Source organism: Melanerpes formicivorus, unplaced genomic scaffold, assembly GCF_026170545.1.
Source record: "Melanerpes formicivorus ecotype bairdi unplaced genomic scaffold, bMelFor1.0.p_v2 SCAF_5, whole genome shotgun sequence".
Lineage (NCBI taxonomy): Eukaryota > Metazoa > Chordata > Aves > Piciformes > Picidae > Melanerpes > Melanerpes formicivorus.
Genome location: NW_027142357.1, coordinates 20,631,627 through 20,649,105, shown reverse-complemented (window position 1 = coordinate 20,649,105; position 17,479 = coordinate 20,631,627). Strand labels below are relative to the sequence as shown.

General features: G+C 42.6%; 1 protein-coding gene across 16 annotated transcripts in view; it reads left to right on the top strand.

Moving 5' to 3' along the window:
* Positions 1 to 17,479, top strand: part of MYO3B (myosin IIIB) — a 202,190-nt gene that overhangs the window by 160,051 nt on the left and 24,660 nt on the right. The window contains exons 35-36 of one of the 16 annotated variants that reach the window (XM_068138628.1): positions 533 to 641; positions 10,991 to 11,037. The exons of 14 other annotated variants lie outside the window; for them this stretch is intronic. In XM_068138628.1, coding sequence (XP_067994729.1) covers positions 533 to 612 — 80 coding nt within the window. In that variant the 3' untranslated portion in view covers positions 613 to 641; positions 10,991 to 11,037. Of the gene's footprint in view, positions 1 to 532; positions 642 to 10,990; positions 11,038 to 17,479 lie in introns of those variants that run through there. One more of the 16 variants, XM_068138627.1, reaches the window with a different exon arrangement.

Sequence of the window (17,479 nt, the reverse complement as noted above, 5' to 3'; positions counted from 1 at the left end):
AACTCTGCAGGAGGCCCCAGGAAGGACCATCACTCTCATTCCATTTAAAGTCTTGAGTTTCTGTTTTCTGGATCTGTAGTGGGCAGAAACACATTAGCTTTACTAGCCAAGAGAATGAGAAACACAGTACCTCAGTTTCAGTATTTCAGGTCTTCACTTAATAATTCCAGTGTGGCTTCAGAAAATCTTTCTGCAAACATAAGTGATGTCAATTGAACTTCTCTCAGCTTTGTGTAAAGTTTTCAGATGAGACTTGTACTGATTAAGTTTGTGTTCTGAACTGGTTCACCTAAAGATGCTTTCTGTCAAACCTTTTGCTGCTCCATGAGTAGCAACCTAGCATGAATTGCAAACTGCATTTTGCCAAAGTAGCAGACCAACAAATTTTAAAATAAATTGGACTGTTCTTAAGTTTTTCTTTACTGATCAGCTTCTTAATTGTTTTTCCCCCTCCAACAGACAAAGACACAAACAGTGACAAGTGGTAAATACAAGCTTTGATTTGTTAAACACGTGTTTTCTCTATGTTTAGCCCTAGGCAGTGAATTTCATTACATGCTGGTTTACTTCTGGGTTGGTTATTGTGATTGCTTCCAATGCAGAAGGGTTTGACCTGCAGCCATGACTACTTAGTATCAAAGGTGAGCAATAAAATTAGATGAAAGTAAACTGTGCAGATCAACTGCAATAGAGTTGTCCAATACTTGTTCTGTATAAAACAAGTTGAAATTCAGCTCATAATGGCTACATTGCAATAAAACAAGACTACAGATCTCTCTTTGAAGTATCAAAAAATAATAGTGAGAAATCAGAGAAATTTTGTAAAGTTGAATATTATATACACAATATTGCCGTGGCCAAAAAAAACAGTAATAGGGATTCAGTTTCGCAACACACAATGTGTACTACTGTCTTTCTGATCCAAGCTGGAGTTAACCTGCTCTTTCTGTTTTCATTTCCTATTCATGACAGAGAGTTCTGTCTGAACACATCTTTTCACCCTTTCTTTGATGGTGCTTAAGCTTTTTATCCCATACTACTTCACTGTTCTGTTGTTATTGCTTGAAATATCTCTAACTGTTCTCTATCAGCCTTTTATTACTATTGTTATTATTTTGCTGCAGTTCATGGTGCCACAAACCAGTAGTGAATCTCAGATGACTGATCCACTCAACCAAATAGTGTAGTTCGTAATTCATTGCTCTTCTGTTTCTAAAATATGACACCATTTTATCTAAGTAAACCATCTTAAAGCACAGTTACGTGCAGGTCTTTCAAGGCACACATAAAGTTCTGTCCTAAGAGAGTAACTATAATAATATTTTCACACATTATCATTTGTACCTTGCAAAGAAAGAGACAATTCAGAGTTTTTTAACTTTTCCTTACTCGCAAAAAAAATTACGATAGTGTCTTTATTTCAAGGGTTTTTTTAAGAAAAATGGCTGACAGTTAGTCATTGGCTTTGAAAGAGCTATGATTTCATCTGCTAGCTGTACATTACCAAATAATTTCTGGTTCTTTGCTGATACTTAAAACTATGAATTCACTCTGCTGAATTTCCCATGGCTTAAGCAGTAATAGTGGAACTTCAGAACTCTGTCACCACAGACCTTAGGAGTAGACCATGGCACCAAGTGCCACATCCAATCCCCTCTTGAACACCTTCAGGGACAGTGACTCCACCACCTCCCTGGGCAGCCCATTCCAATGGCAAATGAGTCCCTCAGTGAAGAACTTTCTCCTCACCTCGAGTCTGAACTTCCTCTGGCACAGCTTGAGACTGCGTCCTCTTGTTCTGGTGCTGGTTGCTAGAGAGAAGAGACCAACCCCTTCCTGGCTACAACCACCCTTCCAGTAGTTGTAGAGAGCAATGAGGTCTCCCCTGAGCCTCCCCCTCTCCAGGCTGAACAATCCCAGCTCCCTCAGACTCTCCTCATAGGGCTTGTGCTCAAGGCCTCTCACCAGCCTTGTTGCCTGTCACTGGTTGGGGCTGTCCCCTTAAGAAAGGGAATATGGTGGACGGAAGTTGGTAAATGAAAAGAACAATCTAAACTAATTTCATTGGTGAAGTGGGAGGAAGCACCTTCTGAACTGGGAGTGCAGGAAGGTATACTGGGCATTCCAGCACTTTTCTGCAGTCTTGCTTCCGTTTTTCCTTCGGGCAGCAGCTTTCTGTGCTGGGCTTTCTGCCAAGGCTTCGGCCTTGAGAACTGATAAAGGCCTGTATTAACTCCTTTCCAATTAACACAAACTGCTTCTAACTTTTTTTTCTCTTTCTCTCTCTTTTCTAACCCACTCTGGGGAATAGGGGGAGAGAGGGGGAGAGCGGAGGTGGGGAACCCCCTCAGCAAGGGGGGGGGGGGAACTCTCATTTCTGTGCTACTCTATTGTATATCTTTGTATATATTGTAAATATTGTAAATTTGTATATATTCCCCTGCATATCCTACATTGCTTTGTAAATATACAGCTCCACTGCTTTGCTAATTCAGCTGTGAGGTTTTTTTTCCTTTCCCTCCAATTTTCTTTCCCTTTACTTTACAGGGGGGAGGGAAGAGGCTTCTTGGCCTTACCCTTCCAACCCCACCACATTGCCCTTCTCTGGACACGTTCAAGTGTCTCGATGTCCTTCTTAAACTGAGAGGCCCAGAACTGGACACAGTACTCAAGGTGTGGCCTAACCAATGCATAGTACAGGGGCACAATGACTTCCCTGCTCCTGCTGGCCACACCATTCTTAATGCAGGCCAGGATGCCATTGGCCTTCTTGGCCACCTGGGCACACTGCTGGCTCATGTTTAGGTGGCAGTCAATTTTAGAAGACACTGTGTGTTTTTCTAGATTATTTACTTTTTTTACATTTCACCACAGGTACTATGAAGAGAAAACAGTGGTAAAAGCAGTAACGTAATTAATGCGACGGTAACAGGATGGTACCTGAGGTGTGGAATAGCTCAGAAAGTACCATAACAAATTAACTTCTCAACGATTTTAGATTTCAAAATCTTCCTTAGCATCTGTTCAGAGTTTTTTCTGTGTTGTAGTTGGAGTAATTATTCTAGCAGATTGTGATTGACTTCCAAAAATCATATGCAGCTTAATAGAAACCCAACCTATGGTATATATTCTGCATAATTAGCAATGTAAATTAATTTTAAAAGTCTCTGACAAGTAAAGGATAGACACTCAGGACAAACTACATGAAGCCACAATATTTGCAACCAGGTATGTGAAGATCTAGGTATTACAAGCTATGCATAGATACAGTTTGATAAATAGGTATTCCATTCAGTAAATCATGAACCATCTGTGAAGTATTTAGGAGGGAAAAAATTTCCTTGCATTGGATATTCATTAACTCTGTCCAGTGTCACTCTTCATTCACCATTGGCCTTTTGCACTGGCCTTATGGGGCTGTTGAATGGTGAGTGAGCTTTAGTGATCACCTCTTGAGAGTCTCTCCAGTTGTTGAATTAATTTATAAGTAGCATCAGGGAATCCTGACTGGTGTGATATTGCCACCAGCGCACCACTGCAGTGGGAATTGGCACCTGCTGGTCTTTAACATTTAGCAGCCTCACTGCAAAAGGGTCATCTGAGAGACCAAACAAAGCACTCAGCCATTTTCTTTCCTTTGCTCTCAAGGTGGCTATGCCGAATACCCACCACTGTCCTTTTGGATATTTGAAATACCCTCTCCTAAGGTAGTCTATACCAAAGATATATAGGGTTCCCGGGCCAGTCACAGTGGGGTGTTTGTGCCGTTGACTCCCAGTTAGGCTCACCTCATCCCATGCTGGGTGCCAAATATGAATTGTCCTGGGTTAACACAGCCCACACTCACAAATCCCATTGCAAACCACAAATGTAAAAATGAAAGCAGAACCAAAAAGGGATGAACCCCAGCCCAGAAGCTGGGGAAGAAATGCAAAAAAAATCCATAACAGGAATCTTTACAAACTATAGAATATATTACAAGTCCCATAAACCCCAGCCAACCCCTTTCCTGTCATACAGTGAGCATGACGTTCAGCATGGTGTGGAATATACAATCCAGCTTGCTCTGCTGCTCTGTGCCACTGGCGGGGGGAAAGGGGTAGCCCCATTCCCTCATCCCTACTAGTGGGGCCAGTCATCTTGAACCAGTACACTCTGCGTATGACAATGATTAGATTCCTTGGCTCTCCATCATTACTTCTCTCTACTCACCAATAGTATTTTATATCTCAGTTCTGTTATGGGTAACCTTAGCTGATTATAATGGTTAAATTGTATGCAGCAATAGCAAATACTGGCTTGTAGCAGTAATTATGAGCTTGCAGAGCTCCTTTCTGTCCCCAGGCAAGGATAATCTTTCTTGAGGATCTTCTTTGCATATGAAGAGAATTATTGGGAGCCAGCTGTGCTCATGTGTTGGCTGACATTGGCAGTGCACCAGAAAAATAATGCCACACTCCCAGTTTCCCTGCCTATACCACCTTTCCCCCAAGGGAGAATAAGAGTATCAAAATCACAGGAAGTAATTGTTATTGCTGCCAATGGGAGAGAGATTTCCTATGTGTGCTTAGGCAGGCAACAAGTGTACCTTAGCCATAACACAACATATATGAAAGAACAGTGTTATGAATTCATGTTTCTTTTCCTAAAAATATCCTAGTACCTGTTCTTTGTCTTAATGGTTTATTCTGCTTTGTACAAATGAGTGTTTTATGTAGAACCACGAGCAATTAACTGTGAGAAGGCAGGAAACACATCTGTGTAATTGCTAATAGAATAGAATCATCACCTCGTGATTTGTTGGTCTGCCCTAGCAGCTAGGCTAAGTCTAAGGGAGAGAATAGAGACAGCTAACAAGCTGAACAATGTCAAGAGTACTCATGGAAGACTTGGTTATCTTTAATATGTCCTTCTTCATCTGACTCTCTTACATTTGGTAATGAGTCAAATATAGAGAATATGCATGATTATCTGGTATTTAGGTTGGAGAGCTTTTCAACTCTTCGCCTTCAGCTGCAGATAGTTGTTTTCTCTATAGGCTAGGAAGTATGTCTTTGGTTCTTACTCTGTGGGTTTGAGTGTTGTGATATTCTTAGGACTCCCTCTCACCAGTGTGCTTATGTTTGCCTCATGCACACACACAAAAGTCATACTCAGTAGGAAGGAAAAAATAGTACATTGTTCTAGCCTCTTTTGTAGTGCTGCAATTTGCAAAAACCAAAAACGCCCTCCAGCAAAGCGGTGCAATTGTTTTTTCTACATTCTTCTAATGCTGTTCTTTACTTGCATATTCTTAGTTATGGTAAAGAGCATGACTATCAAATGAATAACAGTAAGTTTGTGGGTTTCAAAAAGGCTGATTTGCAAAAAAAGAGTCTGCTACATCTCTTAAAAAAACTCTGTGAGCTAATTTGAATAGGAGCATATGTGAGTGTAGTTTTAAAAATTTAGAAAACCCAACTGCTGCAATTAAAAATCAGTAAAATAAAATCTTCAAGCTGTTGTTTTATTTTCAGAGACAGGTGAATATATAGGAAGTTCTGATCTGTGTCCCGTCTCCCCTGATGTCCTAAAAAGGGCACAGGTGTAAGATTACGTTTTGGGCTCAGCTCCCTATGTTTTGGTCATCAGACTTAGAAATGAAGTGATACCACATTCCTCCTTCTCTTCTTCTTCATGTGCTTACAATTAATTTTTCATTCATAAGAAACCGACAAATTTGAAGTACTACTCTTAATCTCCGCCTAAGGACCTACTCCTTGCAGTGGTGTTCAGAACAGCTGTTAGGTTAAGTCTATAGTGTGCAGCACTTTTCTGTCTGCTGTATCACAGCTCATGCTCTGTGCCTTTTGATCATTGATTCAGGGCCTAAGAAGGGTGAATTCCTCATCTTCATACCCAAAAGAGCTTAACTGCTTTAGAAAAAAATGGAATTTTACATGCGTAGATCTGATATTTTTCTTTGCAAACTGTAGTCTATTTTAAAACATTCTCTGGGTAGAACATAGTCATCACAGCCACAGGCAGAGATGTCTCAGGGCATTGCAAATGAAGCAGGATTATCATTATCATATTTCATCATCCTAAGCAACTTATGTATCACAGTATCGCTTAGGTTGGAAAGGACCTCGAGGATCATCGAGTCCAACCTACCAACACAGACCCCATGCCTAGACCATGGCACCAAGTGCCACGTCCAATCTCCCCTTGAACGCCTCCAGGGTCGATGACTCAACCACCTCCCTGGGCAACCCGTTCCAATGACGAATGACTCGCTCGGTGAAGAACTTTCTCCTCACCTCGAGTCTAAACCTCCCCTGGCGCAGCTTGAGACTGTGTCCCCTTGTTCTGGTGCTGGTTGCCTGGGAGAAGAGGCCAACCCCTTCCTGGCTACAACCACCCTTCCGGTAGTTGTAGAGGGCAATGAGGTCACCCCTGAGCCTCCTCTTCTCCAGGCTAAACAATCCCAGCTCCCTCAGCCTCTCCTCATAGGGCTTGTGTTCAAGTGCTCTCACCAGCCTTGTTGCCCTTAAACTTAACCGTCTTTAAACTTTTTAATTTAAAGATTGTCTGCATGGAAGTACCACAAAGCACATGCCAATCATTGACATATGTTGAAGAAAATCATTAATTCACAAAACTCCCTCTTCCCACGTCACAAAATAAATATGCAGTCAGAAAAGCAGTATCACTCATTCTGTAATGTAAGTTCTGTAACTTGCCTGTAGAATTGTAGTGGCTTGTGGTATGACTTGCAAAGATGGACAGTTGACCTTTAGCTTACTACAAACTGATTGTTTAATAGTTGTGGGGGTTTAAATTTTTTTTTTTTTTAAAAAAAGGTGTGTAAGAAAAAAGCAAAAGAACCAACCTAACTTTTTCTTAGAGTGAGTATATCAGCAGGGCAGAAAATACTGTCCATGACAGATGAAACAGTGTAGAACTTCACATACAGGGAAACCAGGTGAGAGATGCAGACAGATGACATTGAGTCAACAAAAAAGCTAGAAGTGGAGTGGAGAAGGAATATGCTGTCAAATAAGATAACCCATGCAGAGAAACAGGATAGAGAAAGGAAAATTAAGAACAGGAGATGAAAAAGTGATGGGGGGGAAAGTTTCCTTTCAGTAATGACAGAATGCTTGGTAGCTTTAGCAGTGAAACGTACTGTTGCTTTCTGTAGCATTGCTTTTCTCATGTCTAGTTGTTGAAGTTTTTCAGGGAAAAGTTTAATTCTTGCTTTAGAGCATTTGAAAGGAGCACATCTCCTCTGTAGGAGAGGTATGCTTCATGCTCCATTTTGGAAGGCAAAATCTTTTTGAAGGATGAGTAGTGCTAATCAAACTATGTCCTTTGCAGTTGTGCGCATATCAATGCATCATTAGCTTGCAACATTTTACATCATTGTTTGTAATGCAGTTTTTTGTTTTACTTAAGAAATGTGTATTCTTTGAAAGGGTGGAGCATTACGTGGTCCAAAATCTTTGAAGATAAAAAACAGAACAGATAAGGGAAAATTTCCCATGTGTAATATGACCTTTTCATCAGAGACTCTTTTCTATTTCTAATTTTAGAAGCTATCCAAAACAAAAAGAGCAAAGTATGTCCATACATAATGTCACATCAGGAGAAGAAACAAGGTAAAACACAAGACTCCAAATAGGACAGTCAGTCAAGGAATTCTCTCAGCTTTAGAATAATATTCCAGAAATTAACCGAGAGGAGAAACTGAGGTTACCCTCACTGGACATTTGGTTGTTCACCATGCCACCCACTGCAGCCACACAACTATAATGCTCCCTACCTTTTGGAGGTCACCTCATCTCAATGAGATCTAAATAAATCACTCTGCAACTGCACACTGGTTTAAATTCTGATGTAAGTTTTTCTTTGAAGAAACGGATTGGAAATTTTTTCCATTTTATTTTCTAACAATTTTTATTCATTAGTTTGCCTTCATCTTTTTATTCAATATTGGACCTAAGAGCTTAACATTTTTTAATTTAGGGGTGTTTGGAGTTAGGCCTGAATTCACTAACCTATGCATTTCTGCATCTTACCTACCTTTCCAAATGCACTGGACTTTTGGTAAAAGTTCAAAGTCGAGCTCTTCTAGGGTTTCTTGTGATGGCTAGGTATCTCCTCTTGAGGTCCTATGAGTGTGCATGGTCATCTAAAGCAGAACAAGATACGCCTTGCTTTCTGGACATGATTCTTTAAAACTAACAGCTTTCAGATGAATCCATAGCTGCTTCTGAGAAAAAGGCCCAGATTTACTCTTTGAGTTGGCAGACAATTTAAGATCAACATTTAAGGTCATTCTTTATCAGTGGGTTATCAAAATCTTTTCACCTTTGTTACTGAAACAGGAGTTGTGTCCCAGATTGGTATCTTGTTAGAGCATGTGGATAATGAAGAAATAACACAAGAAGGTATTGTGATAAACCATATTTTTGTGTTCTTGCTTATGCTCTGTTAAAAAATAAGTGGTAGGTGACATGCATATTCTCTCAATATTGTTGAATAAATTCTCCAAATAAGCATTTCCATGTTCCTTCACTGTAATTAGAAATAGCCAAATTGAGAAGAAAATGCTTAAAGGAGTGATGAAAAGGATAAAACTGAGCCAAATAAAGCTTGAAGGCATTCTCTAACAAGGAAATACTCAATTTTTACTGAAAATTAAAGACCTCTAAATTTTAGTTGACTGGAGGAACATTACTACCAGCAAAGTAATAAACAAACAATACAGGATGCATTTTTAGTAGAACTTTAGGCCAGCTTATTAAGAGTTTACTAAAGTCAGTTTGGGGCAGAAAAATAGTGCTGCAATTTCCAAAGCATTTGATAAAAGCATTCAGTAACTCCCTAAGTGACCATCATTCCTTGTGAGTGTTTCCAATTTTACCAGGGAAACCTGGCTACTAAGTTTGATGCTCAAGGGGTAGATGAGTTCTTCTGAATAATGTCACTGGTACGTATGATCTGTCAGAGAGTTGAGTCTTAATTGCAAAAGAGATTGTGTCTACTTTTGCCTTTGCGATCCAACTGGAAGATTTCAAATGCAGGGCCAGTGCTGAGCATGGTGAACAACCAACCTCTGAAAAGGTGTGGCAGGGGAAGTTGTCCCCATATCTGCAGAAGAATCTGTATTTTAGAATAGAATAGAATAAACCAGATTGGAAGAGACCTTCAAGATCATCATGCTGCTGGATTCTGCCCATCTGTCCAGCCTGTTGAGGTCCCTCTGCAGAGCCTCTCTACCCTCCAGCCGATCAACTCCTGCCCCCAGCTTGGTGTCATCCGCAAATTTACTGATGATGGACTCAATGCCTTCATCCAGATCATCAGTAAAGATGTTAAAGAGCACAGGGCCCAGCACTGATGCCTGGGGCACACCACTAGGGCCTGGCTGCCAGCTGGATGCGGCACCATTCACCACCACTCTCTGGGCTCGGCCCTCCAGCCAGTTCCTAACCCAATGCAGTGTGCTCCTGTCCAAGCCATGGGCTGACAGCTTGGCCAGGAGTTTGCTGTGGGGGACAGTGTCAAAGGCATTGCTGAGGTCCAGGTAGACTACATCCACAGGCCTCCCCACATCCACCAGGCGGGTCACCTGATCATAGAAGGAGATCAGGTTGGTCAGGCAGGGCCTGCCCTTCCTAAATCCATGCTGGCTGGGCCTGATCCCTTGGCCATCCTGTAGTTCAGCATAAGTAACTGAAAATGAGAAAGAGAATAGAGAAGAGAGAAGGCAAGGTTACCTGAAGGACTGCAGCCTTTTATTTTAGTGGCTTTTGCTCAGGTTTATGCTGCTCTGCCTTAGAATGTTGGCTGTCCTGGGATGAGTAGGAACAAAGACATAAAGTTAGCTTTGCATGCAGAAAACTTCTGTGCTAGGGATGTTCTCTGAAGAGACCTCAAGGCAACTGTAAATCGGACCTATTATGCTCAACTCTGTCATGCATTCTCATGCTACACCATGAATAAGCATGGATAGTCTGTACATCTAGCCCATTGTATCTGGATTAAATTTATTAAACTAGTGCTCGGGGTTTTATCTGGTTTTATTCATACCAACATCAGAACATTGAGTAAGAACAACAAATCAGAAACAAAAAACATAACTATTTAAAAATACTGCTCCCACAGATTGGAGCCCAAGTGTGTTTTATATAAACAAGTTTGAATTGTGGATGGATTTTTGACCACATTCTTTCCCCTGAAGGACCTTTTGAAACAAAAACAGTCTGAGCAAAACAAGTTTTGGTGGGATGAGCCTATGCCTGTTTTCATGTAAGCTGATGACAAAGCTTGGAGCAGGAAGGCAGCAGTGTGCTGTAATCTGGTGTACATTGTGTCCTGCATGTTCCCAGCTGAGTTGCCAGGAGTGATCTAGAACTGGAAGAAGGCCCCCTTTTCACTAGGACACAGGAAGTCATCACTAATCTAAAGCAGTTTAGTGGTTGAAAACAACAGACTTTATTAATATGGTATCCTGATTGTGTGTTGTTCTCATGTGAATGTGTTGCCTGTGTTGCTGGATCAGGAGGATGAGAGCTTTTGAGGTCTATCCTTTCTCTGATGTGGCCCATGAAAGTAGCCTACCACTATACCCTCTATTTATTTCAGTGTGTCACAGAGAAAATAAAGAAGTAGTTTGCTTTAGTGCTTGTCTACCAGGAAAACTGACCAACCATAGGAGTCTGGAATAAGGTATAGCCCACCCAGTATGACTCCATCATCACACCAAGCCTACAGAGTTCAGCTGTCACTTGCAGAGGTGCTTACTAGGCTGTTTCCATTGGGATAGTCCTGTGAATCTATGTGTAGTCGGGGAATTGCAGGGATGGGGGCAGGAGATTTCCACATCCTAGTGGGAAGAAGAAAAAAAAAACCTGAAGAGAAAGCGAAGTTTTGATTGTAATAGCTGCTTGACTTTATTTTAATAGGGTCATTTTCATTAAATACTCTGATGCGGTTTCTACAGGTGCTATGTCATAGAACAAAGCAAATCTCCTACCTGGAGCAGGAGTGAAAGTGAAGGTGAATCCCACTGTGGAGTGTTGTACTCAAGTTCCAGAAAGGGAGACTGGGTAAAAGTGATACAATTTATTAATGGATTTGCTTGTCAGGCTTTTTGTTTAGCTTTAAATTTGAAAGCTACTCCTTTATTTCTAAGCTTTCACATTTGCATCTGTTTGACGTGAAATAATTGTGAACAAAGAGAACAGAGCTGTGAGCTCAGTAGCCAAGAGATGCTTGATTTATTAAAACAGAGCTCTACAGGTTTGTATGCAATGTAGAATCATAGAATGCACTGGGTTGGAAGGGACCTCTAGAGGTCATCTAGTCCACCTACCCTGCAGTGAGCTGGGACATTCCCAACTATATCAGGTTGCTCAGAGTCCCATCAAGCCTGACCTTGAATGTCTTCAGAGATAGGGCCTCCACAAGCTCCCTGGAAAAATTGTTCTAGTTTTTCACCACCTTTATAGTAAAGAACTTCTTCATAGTGTCCTATTTAAACCTACCCTTTTCTGATTTAAAACCATTGTCCCTTACTCCATAGTTCCTCTCCAGCTTTCTTGCAGGCCCCCTTCAGGTACTCAAAGGCTGCTATAAGGTTTTCCTGGAGCCTTCTCTTCTCCAGGCTAAAAAACTCAGCTCTCTCAGCCTGTCTCTGCAGGAGAGATGCTCCAGCCTTCTTATCTTTGTGGCCCTCCTCTGGACCCTCTCCACCTAGGTGACTGCTTAGAATTAGCAGTTTATAGCATGACTTGAAAAGTAAGTTGTGTTGAACAGTATAGGCAACTGCATGGCTGTGAACCCGCAGTCTGGTATGTTTCATATTTAAGACAAAGATAATATGTAATATCTCTGTTGTGAAACAGTAATGAGCAATAATTGTAAGTGCATAAAACATTTCAGTTGCAATAACTAAAAGCTGCATTGTCCCATACCATGTCATTAAGACACTTAAAAGGGAAATTTAAATTACTTCTAAGACATTCTGTCACCTAGCTATCTAAACACAGTTCTGGATGTACAATTGCTGCTTAGATAAGTACTAACATGCCTTTTCAAATAAATATGGGAAATCATTTTATTTGCATTTCAGAATAATATCTGTGGTGTTTATCAAATTGCTGGAAGTTTAAGGGCACTGATACCTTCCTTTTTCATGTACATGTATGACTAAAACCTGCAGATTTCTGTGAAACAAATATATTGTTAGTATAGTCTTAGGCAGGAGGGTGTCTGGAAAAAATCCTGCTTTAATTCAGTAGTAACAGGCCTAGCTACAAATACATTATTGTATATTACAGGAAGATCACATGACATAATTGGATAGGCTTTCATTTTTTAGACTAACACATTCATGAGCCTTGTTTATTCAACACTAAATTCAAATGCTTCCCATGTCATTGAAGATTACAGTGTGAACAGAGAGGTCAGTCCCATGTGTCCTCTTTGCCTGTTGTTTGTATTGATGAGTCTTATAAGTTTCTCATCTCTGTTTAACCATAGTATTCAGAGAAACTGAAATACATGCCTATGCAATAGTGCTGGAAAAACAACAGATTAAGTTAACAGTATCTTCTGTAAGCTTGAAAACAAATCATTATAGTTTTAAAGTTTGGGATTAAAGGTCAGGTTTTCAAACAAGTCCAGTATTTTTCTGAGGCACTGCATCTGGAATTGACTCAACTGGTAAAAACATCCTTCTTCCAGAAATTAACTTAGTTGATCCTTTTTAAATACTTGTTCTGTAATAGTCTTTAACCACTTTTAACATCATTTTTAGGTACAGGTGAATCTAAAGAACTAAAGTTTATTTGGTTATGATATAATTAATTTAGTTTAATATCTGATTTTTCAAGATTTCCTCACAATTCTGGAATTTTAGCAATGCAGATATTTTCCTATTGCCCAAGGCAATAATAGATGTGGTGTGCAAACACTGCTTTAAAGAGGTTGTCTGTCTGCTGATTTACATATTTTAAAAGTATTAAGATCAAAAGTAATGAGAATTTAATCCATATGGCATGTAGAAGATAAATAGGAATATTAATACTGTATCAAATACTAATTAAAGGAAACACCAGTCCTATTTTTAAAATCTTGCATGCAGAGGAAAAGGAACTCGTTGCAAAGTTAAGATCTGATTCTTAAAGAAATTAAGAATTAACAGTTTTCATCCATAGATTTTTGACCATGAGACTTGAGTTCATATGTCAGGCCAAGTTATGGTTTCATAGTGCTTTGCAGTATCACTGCAGTAGCCCCTTCTGCTGAACCATCTCAGGCAATTCTAAAACTGAAAACTACCACCAGCTTCACTACCACCTTTTAAGATGAAAGTTCCTTTTCATTGTCCAAGATGCTGAAATACAGATGGTTTCAGCTTGCATAAGCATACATACCTGCCACAGTGCTAGATGTTAAGATACGTCAGTCTGTGGGAGCCCTGTTGGATTTTGATCAACTCTCATATGCAGACTGCAAAAATGAGTGAAGAAAATGTTGTCATCTGCTTCACAGAGAACTTTTTACAAGAGTGATCTAGTTGAGCCATGAATTTGTTATGTCTTCAGGGTAGTCTAGATTTCTGTATTTCACTGCTACAGAATTTATAGGTGAAAGTAGGGCGCAAGGTAGGGTCAGTTGAGAAGTCAGGAACCCAGCTGCGATGCGTGTACACCAATGCACGCAGCCTGGGCAACAAGCAAGAGGAGTTGGAGGTCCTAATCCATCAGGGCGACTATGATGTAGTCGCCATCTCAGAAACTTGGTGGGACAGCACCCACGATTGGAGTGCTACAGTGGGGGGTTACAGGCTCTTTAGGAGAGACAGGCGAGGGAGAAGAGGAGGAGGGGTGGCTCTGTATATTAGAGAGTCAATCTCATGCCACACAACTTGTGGTGGAAGATGAGGTAGTTGAGAGCCTGTGGGTCAAAATCAGAGGACAACCTAACAAGTCTGACATCCTGATTGGAATCTGTTACAGACCACCCAACCAGGATGAGGCGGCTGATGAGTTGTTCTACAAGCAACTGGAGGCTGTCTCAAGATCATCAGATCTTGTCCTTGTTGGTGACTTCAACCTCCCAGATATCTGCTGGGAACTTAATTCAGCAGGGAGGAGGCAGTCCAGAAGATTCCTGGAGCGAATGGAGGACTGCTTCCTGACACAGCTGTTAAGCGAGCCTACCAGGGGACAGGCTCTGCTTGACCTGCTGTTCTGCAATAGGGAAGGGCTGGTGGGAGATGTGATCGTGGGAGGCTGCCTAGGGTGCAGTGACCACGAGATAGTGAAGTTTTCAATATGCAGGGAGATTGGGAGGAGCACCAACAGAACCTCCACCTTGGACTTCCGAAGGGCGAACTTCAGCCTATTTAAAAAACTTGTCTGCAAAGTCCCCTGGGTACCAGCCCTCATGAACCAAGGGGTTCAGGAGGGTTGGACCTACTTCAAACAGGAGCTCTTGAAGGCACAGGAATTGGCGGTTCCCACGTGCCGGAAGGCAAGCCGGCGGGGAAGGCGACCGGCCTGGATGAGCAAGCAGCTCCTGGAGGATTTAAGGGGGAAGAGGAGGCTGTATCACCTTTGGAAGGAGGGGAAGGCTTCTCGAGGAAAAGGCCCAGCTGGAACTGAAGCTGGCCACCACAGTCAAAGATAATAAAAAGCATTTTTATAAATATATTAACAATAAGAAGAGGGGCAGGAAGAACCTGAACTCCCTAGTGGACCTGGAGGGGAACACAGTTACTGAGGATGAGGATAAAGCTGAGGTCCTGAACACCTTCTTTGCCTCAATGTTTAACAGCAAGGCAGGAGTTCAGGACGAGTGGTCTCCGGAGCTGGGCGTTGGGGTCGGGGAGCAGAGTAATACCCTGGAAATCCATGAGGAGTTAGTTCGGGACCTGCTGAGCCACTTGGATATCCACAAGTCCATGGGACCAGATGGGATCCATCCTAGGGTGCTGAGAGAGCTGGCGGATGTGCTAGCTAGGCCACTCTCCATCATTTTCCTCCAGTCCTGGCTCACTGGTGAGGTCCCAGATGACTGGAAACTGGCCAACGTGGTCCCCATCCACAAGAAGTGTCGGATGGAGGAACCTGGAAACTACAGGCCAGTCAGCCTGACCTCAGTGCCAGGGAAAGTGATGGAGCAGATTATCCTGGGGGCAATAACTGCGCACCTGAAGGATGGCCAAGGGCTCAGGTCCAGCCAACATGGATTCAGGAAGGGCAGATCCTGCCTCTCCAACCTGATCTCTTTCTATGATCAGGTGACCCACCTGGTGGATGTGGGGAGGCCTGTGGATGTGGTCTACCTAGACTTCAGCAAGGCCTTTGACACCGTCCCCCACAGCAAACTGCTGACTAAGCTGTCAGCCCATGGATTGGACCATTACACTCTGTGCTGGGTTAGGAACTGGCTGGAGGGCCGGGCCCAGAGAGTGGTGGTGAACGGTGCCGCATCCAGCTGGAGGCCAGTCACCAGTGGTGTCCCCCAGGGATCGGTGCTGGGCCCTGTCCTCTTCAACATATTCGTTGATGATCTGGATGAAGGGGTAGAGTCAGTCATCAGCAAGTTTGCAGATGACACAAAGTTAGGGGCAGATGTTAGTCAGTTAGAGGGTAGAAAGGCTCTGCAGAGGGACCTCGACCGACTGGACAGATGGGCAGAGTCCAATGGGATGGCTTTCAACAAGTCCAAGTGCCGAGTGCTGCACTTTGGCTATGGCAATCCCATGCAGAGCTATAGGCTGGGGTCGGAGTGGCTGGAGAGCTCCCAAACAGAGAGGGACCTGGGGGTGCTGATCGACAGCCACCTGAATATGAGCCAGCAGTGTGCCCAGGTGGCCAGGAGGGCCAATAGCATTCTGGCCTGCATTAGGAATAGTGTGGCCAGCAGGAGCAGGGAGGTCATAGTGCCCCTGTACTCTGCTTTGGTTAGGCCGCACCTTGAGTACTGTGTCCAGTTCTGGGCTCCTCAGTTTAAGAAGGACATTGAAACACTTGAGCGTGTCCAGAGAAGGGCAACAAGGCTGGTGAGAGGCCTTGAACACAAGCCCTATGAGGAGAGGCTGAGGGAGCTGGGATTGTTTAGCCTGGAGAAGAGGAGGCTCAGGGGTGACCTCATTGCCCTCTACAACTACCTGAAAGGTGGTTGTAGCCAGGAGGGAGTTGGCCTCTTCTCCCAGGCAACCAGCACCAGAACAAGGGGACACAGTCTCAAGCTGCGCCAGGGGAGGTTCAGACTCGAGGTGAGGAGGAAGTTCTTCACCGAGCGAGTCATTCGTCATGGGAACGGGTTGCCCAGGGAGGTGGTTGAGTCATCGACCCTGGAGGCGTTCAAGGGGAGATTGGACGTGGCACTTGGTGCCATGGTCTAGTCATGTCTGTGGGGTCGGTGTTGATAGGTTGGACTCGATGATCCTCGAGGTCCTTTCCAACCTAAGTGATACTGTGATACTGTGAAGTACCTTGAGATATCTGCTGCTGGCAGGGTAAGGAGTACCTGAGAAACTGGCTCTCGATGCTCTGGAACTAGAAGCTTTAGTGAAGCATCAGCCTAACGCTCGACGTAGTCTAATTAGCCCCAGCAAGACGTACAAGATGATGCATTTAGTGCATTGTCACCTCTATGACTGTAGGCCTTCAATTCTCCATTAAGTCTTGGTTATAAATACTAAAGGGTAAGGGATACACATTTAGCAAAGGAGGAGCGAGCTTTCAGTGAAGAGTTACTTTTGAAATATGAGAAAAATAAGCAGGGAGAGTTTAAACAAGTTTTGCTAGCACTGCCAAGTATTATAAGTGAAGGAATAACTGGCATCATTTGCTGCAGCAGACTGCAGAAGACCTGAGAAAGAATGATTTTTTTTTTTTTTTTCTTCCTTTGTCCCTTGAAGGGTGTGTATACATCAAAGTTTGAGGCTCAACTGAACCTACCAGACTGGAGAGGAGAGGCTAAGATGTTGTACCTTGTTCAGTCTTGCGTGCTACTCCAATTCTTTCCTGTAGTTCCTAACATGTTTCTATAATAACTACAGCACCTAGTTACCACTATACAGCAAATCTTGCCATCCAGAGGTTGAGAAAACAGACTCTGATCAGTGGGCTGTCTTCCAGCTTAACGTGGTAGTGATTCCATTGCAGAATGCAGGAAAGCATTCTGAAGATTGAATAAGCCTCCACTTGTGCCGTGTTCCTTTCTGCCAGATCATAGTGGTCAGGACAAAATTGTTTTGTCAATGGATCAACAAATCTCAATTATTCTGCAACTCTCCATCCACTTGTAAAGGGCTACTCCATCACAGAGCAAATGATGTAGCAACATATCAAAGAGATTCCAGTTGTTCCACACATACATGGAGCCACAGTTATCCAGAAACTGCCTTGTCAGTGGAAGAGGTGATTTGATGTAAGAGGGAAAACACAGTCGCTAGGCAATGAATGTGAAG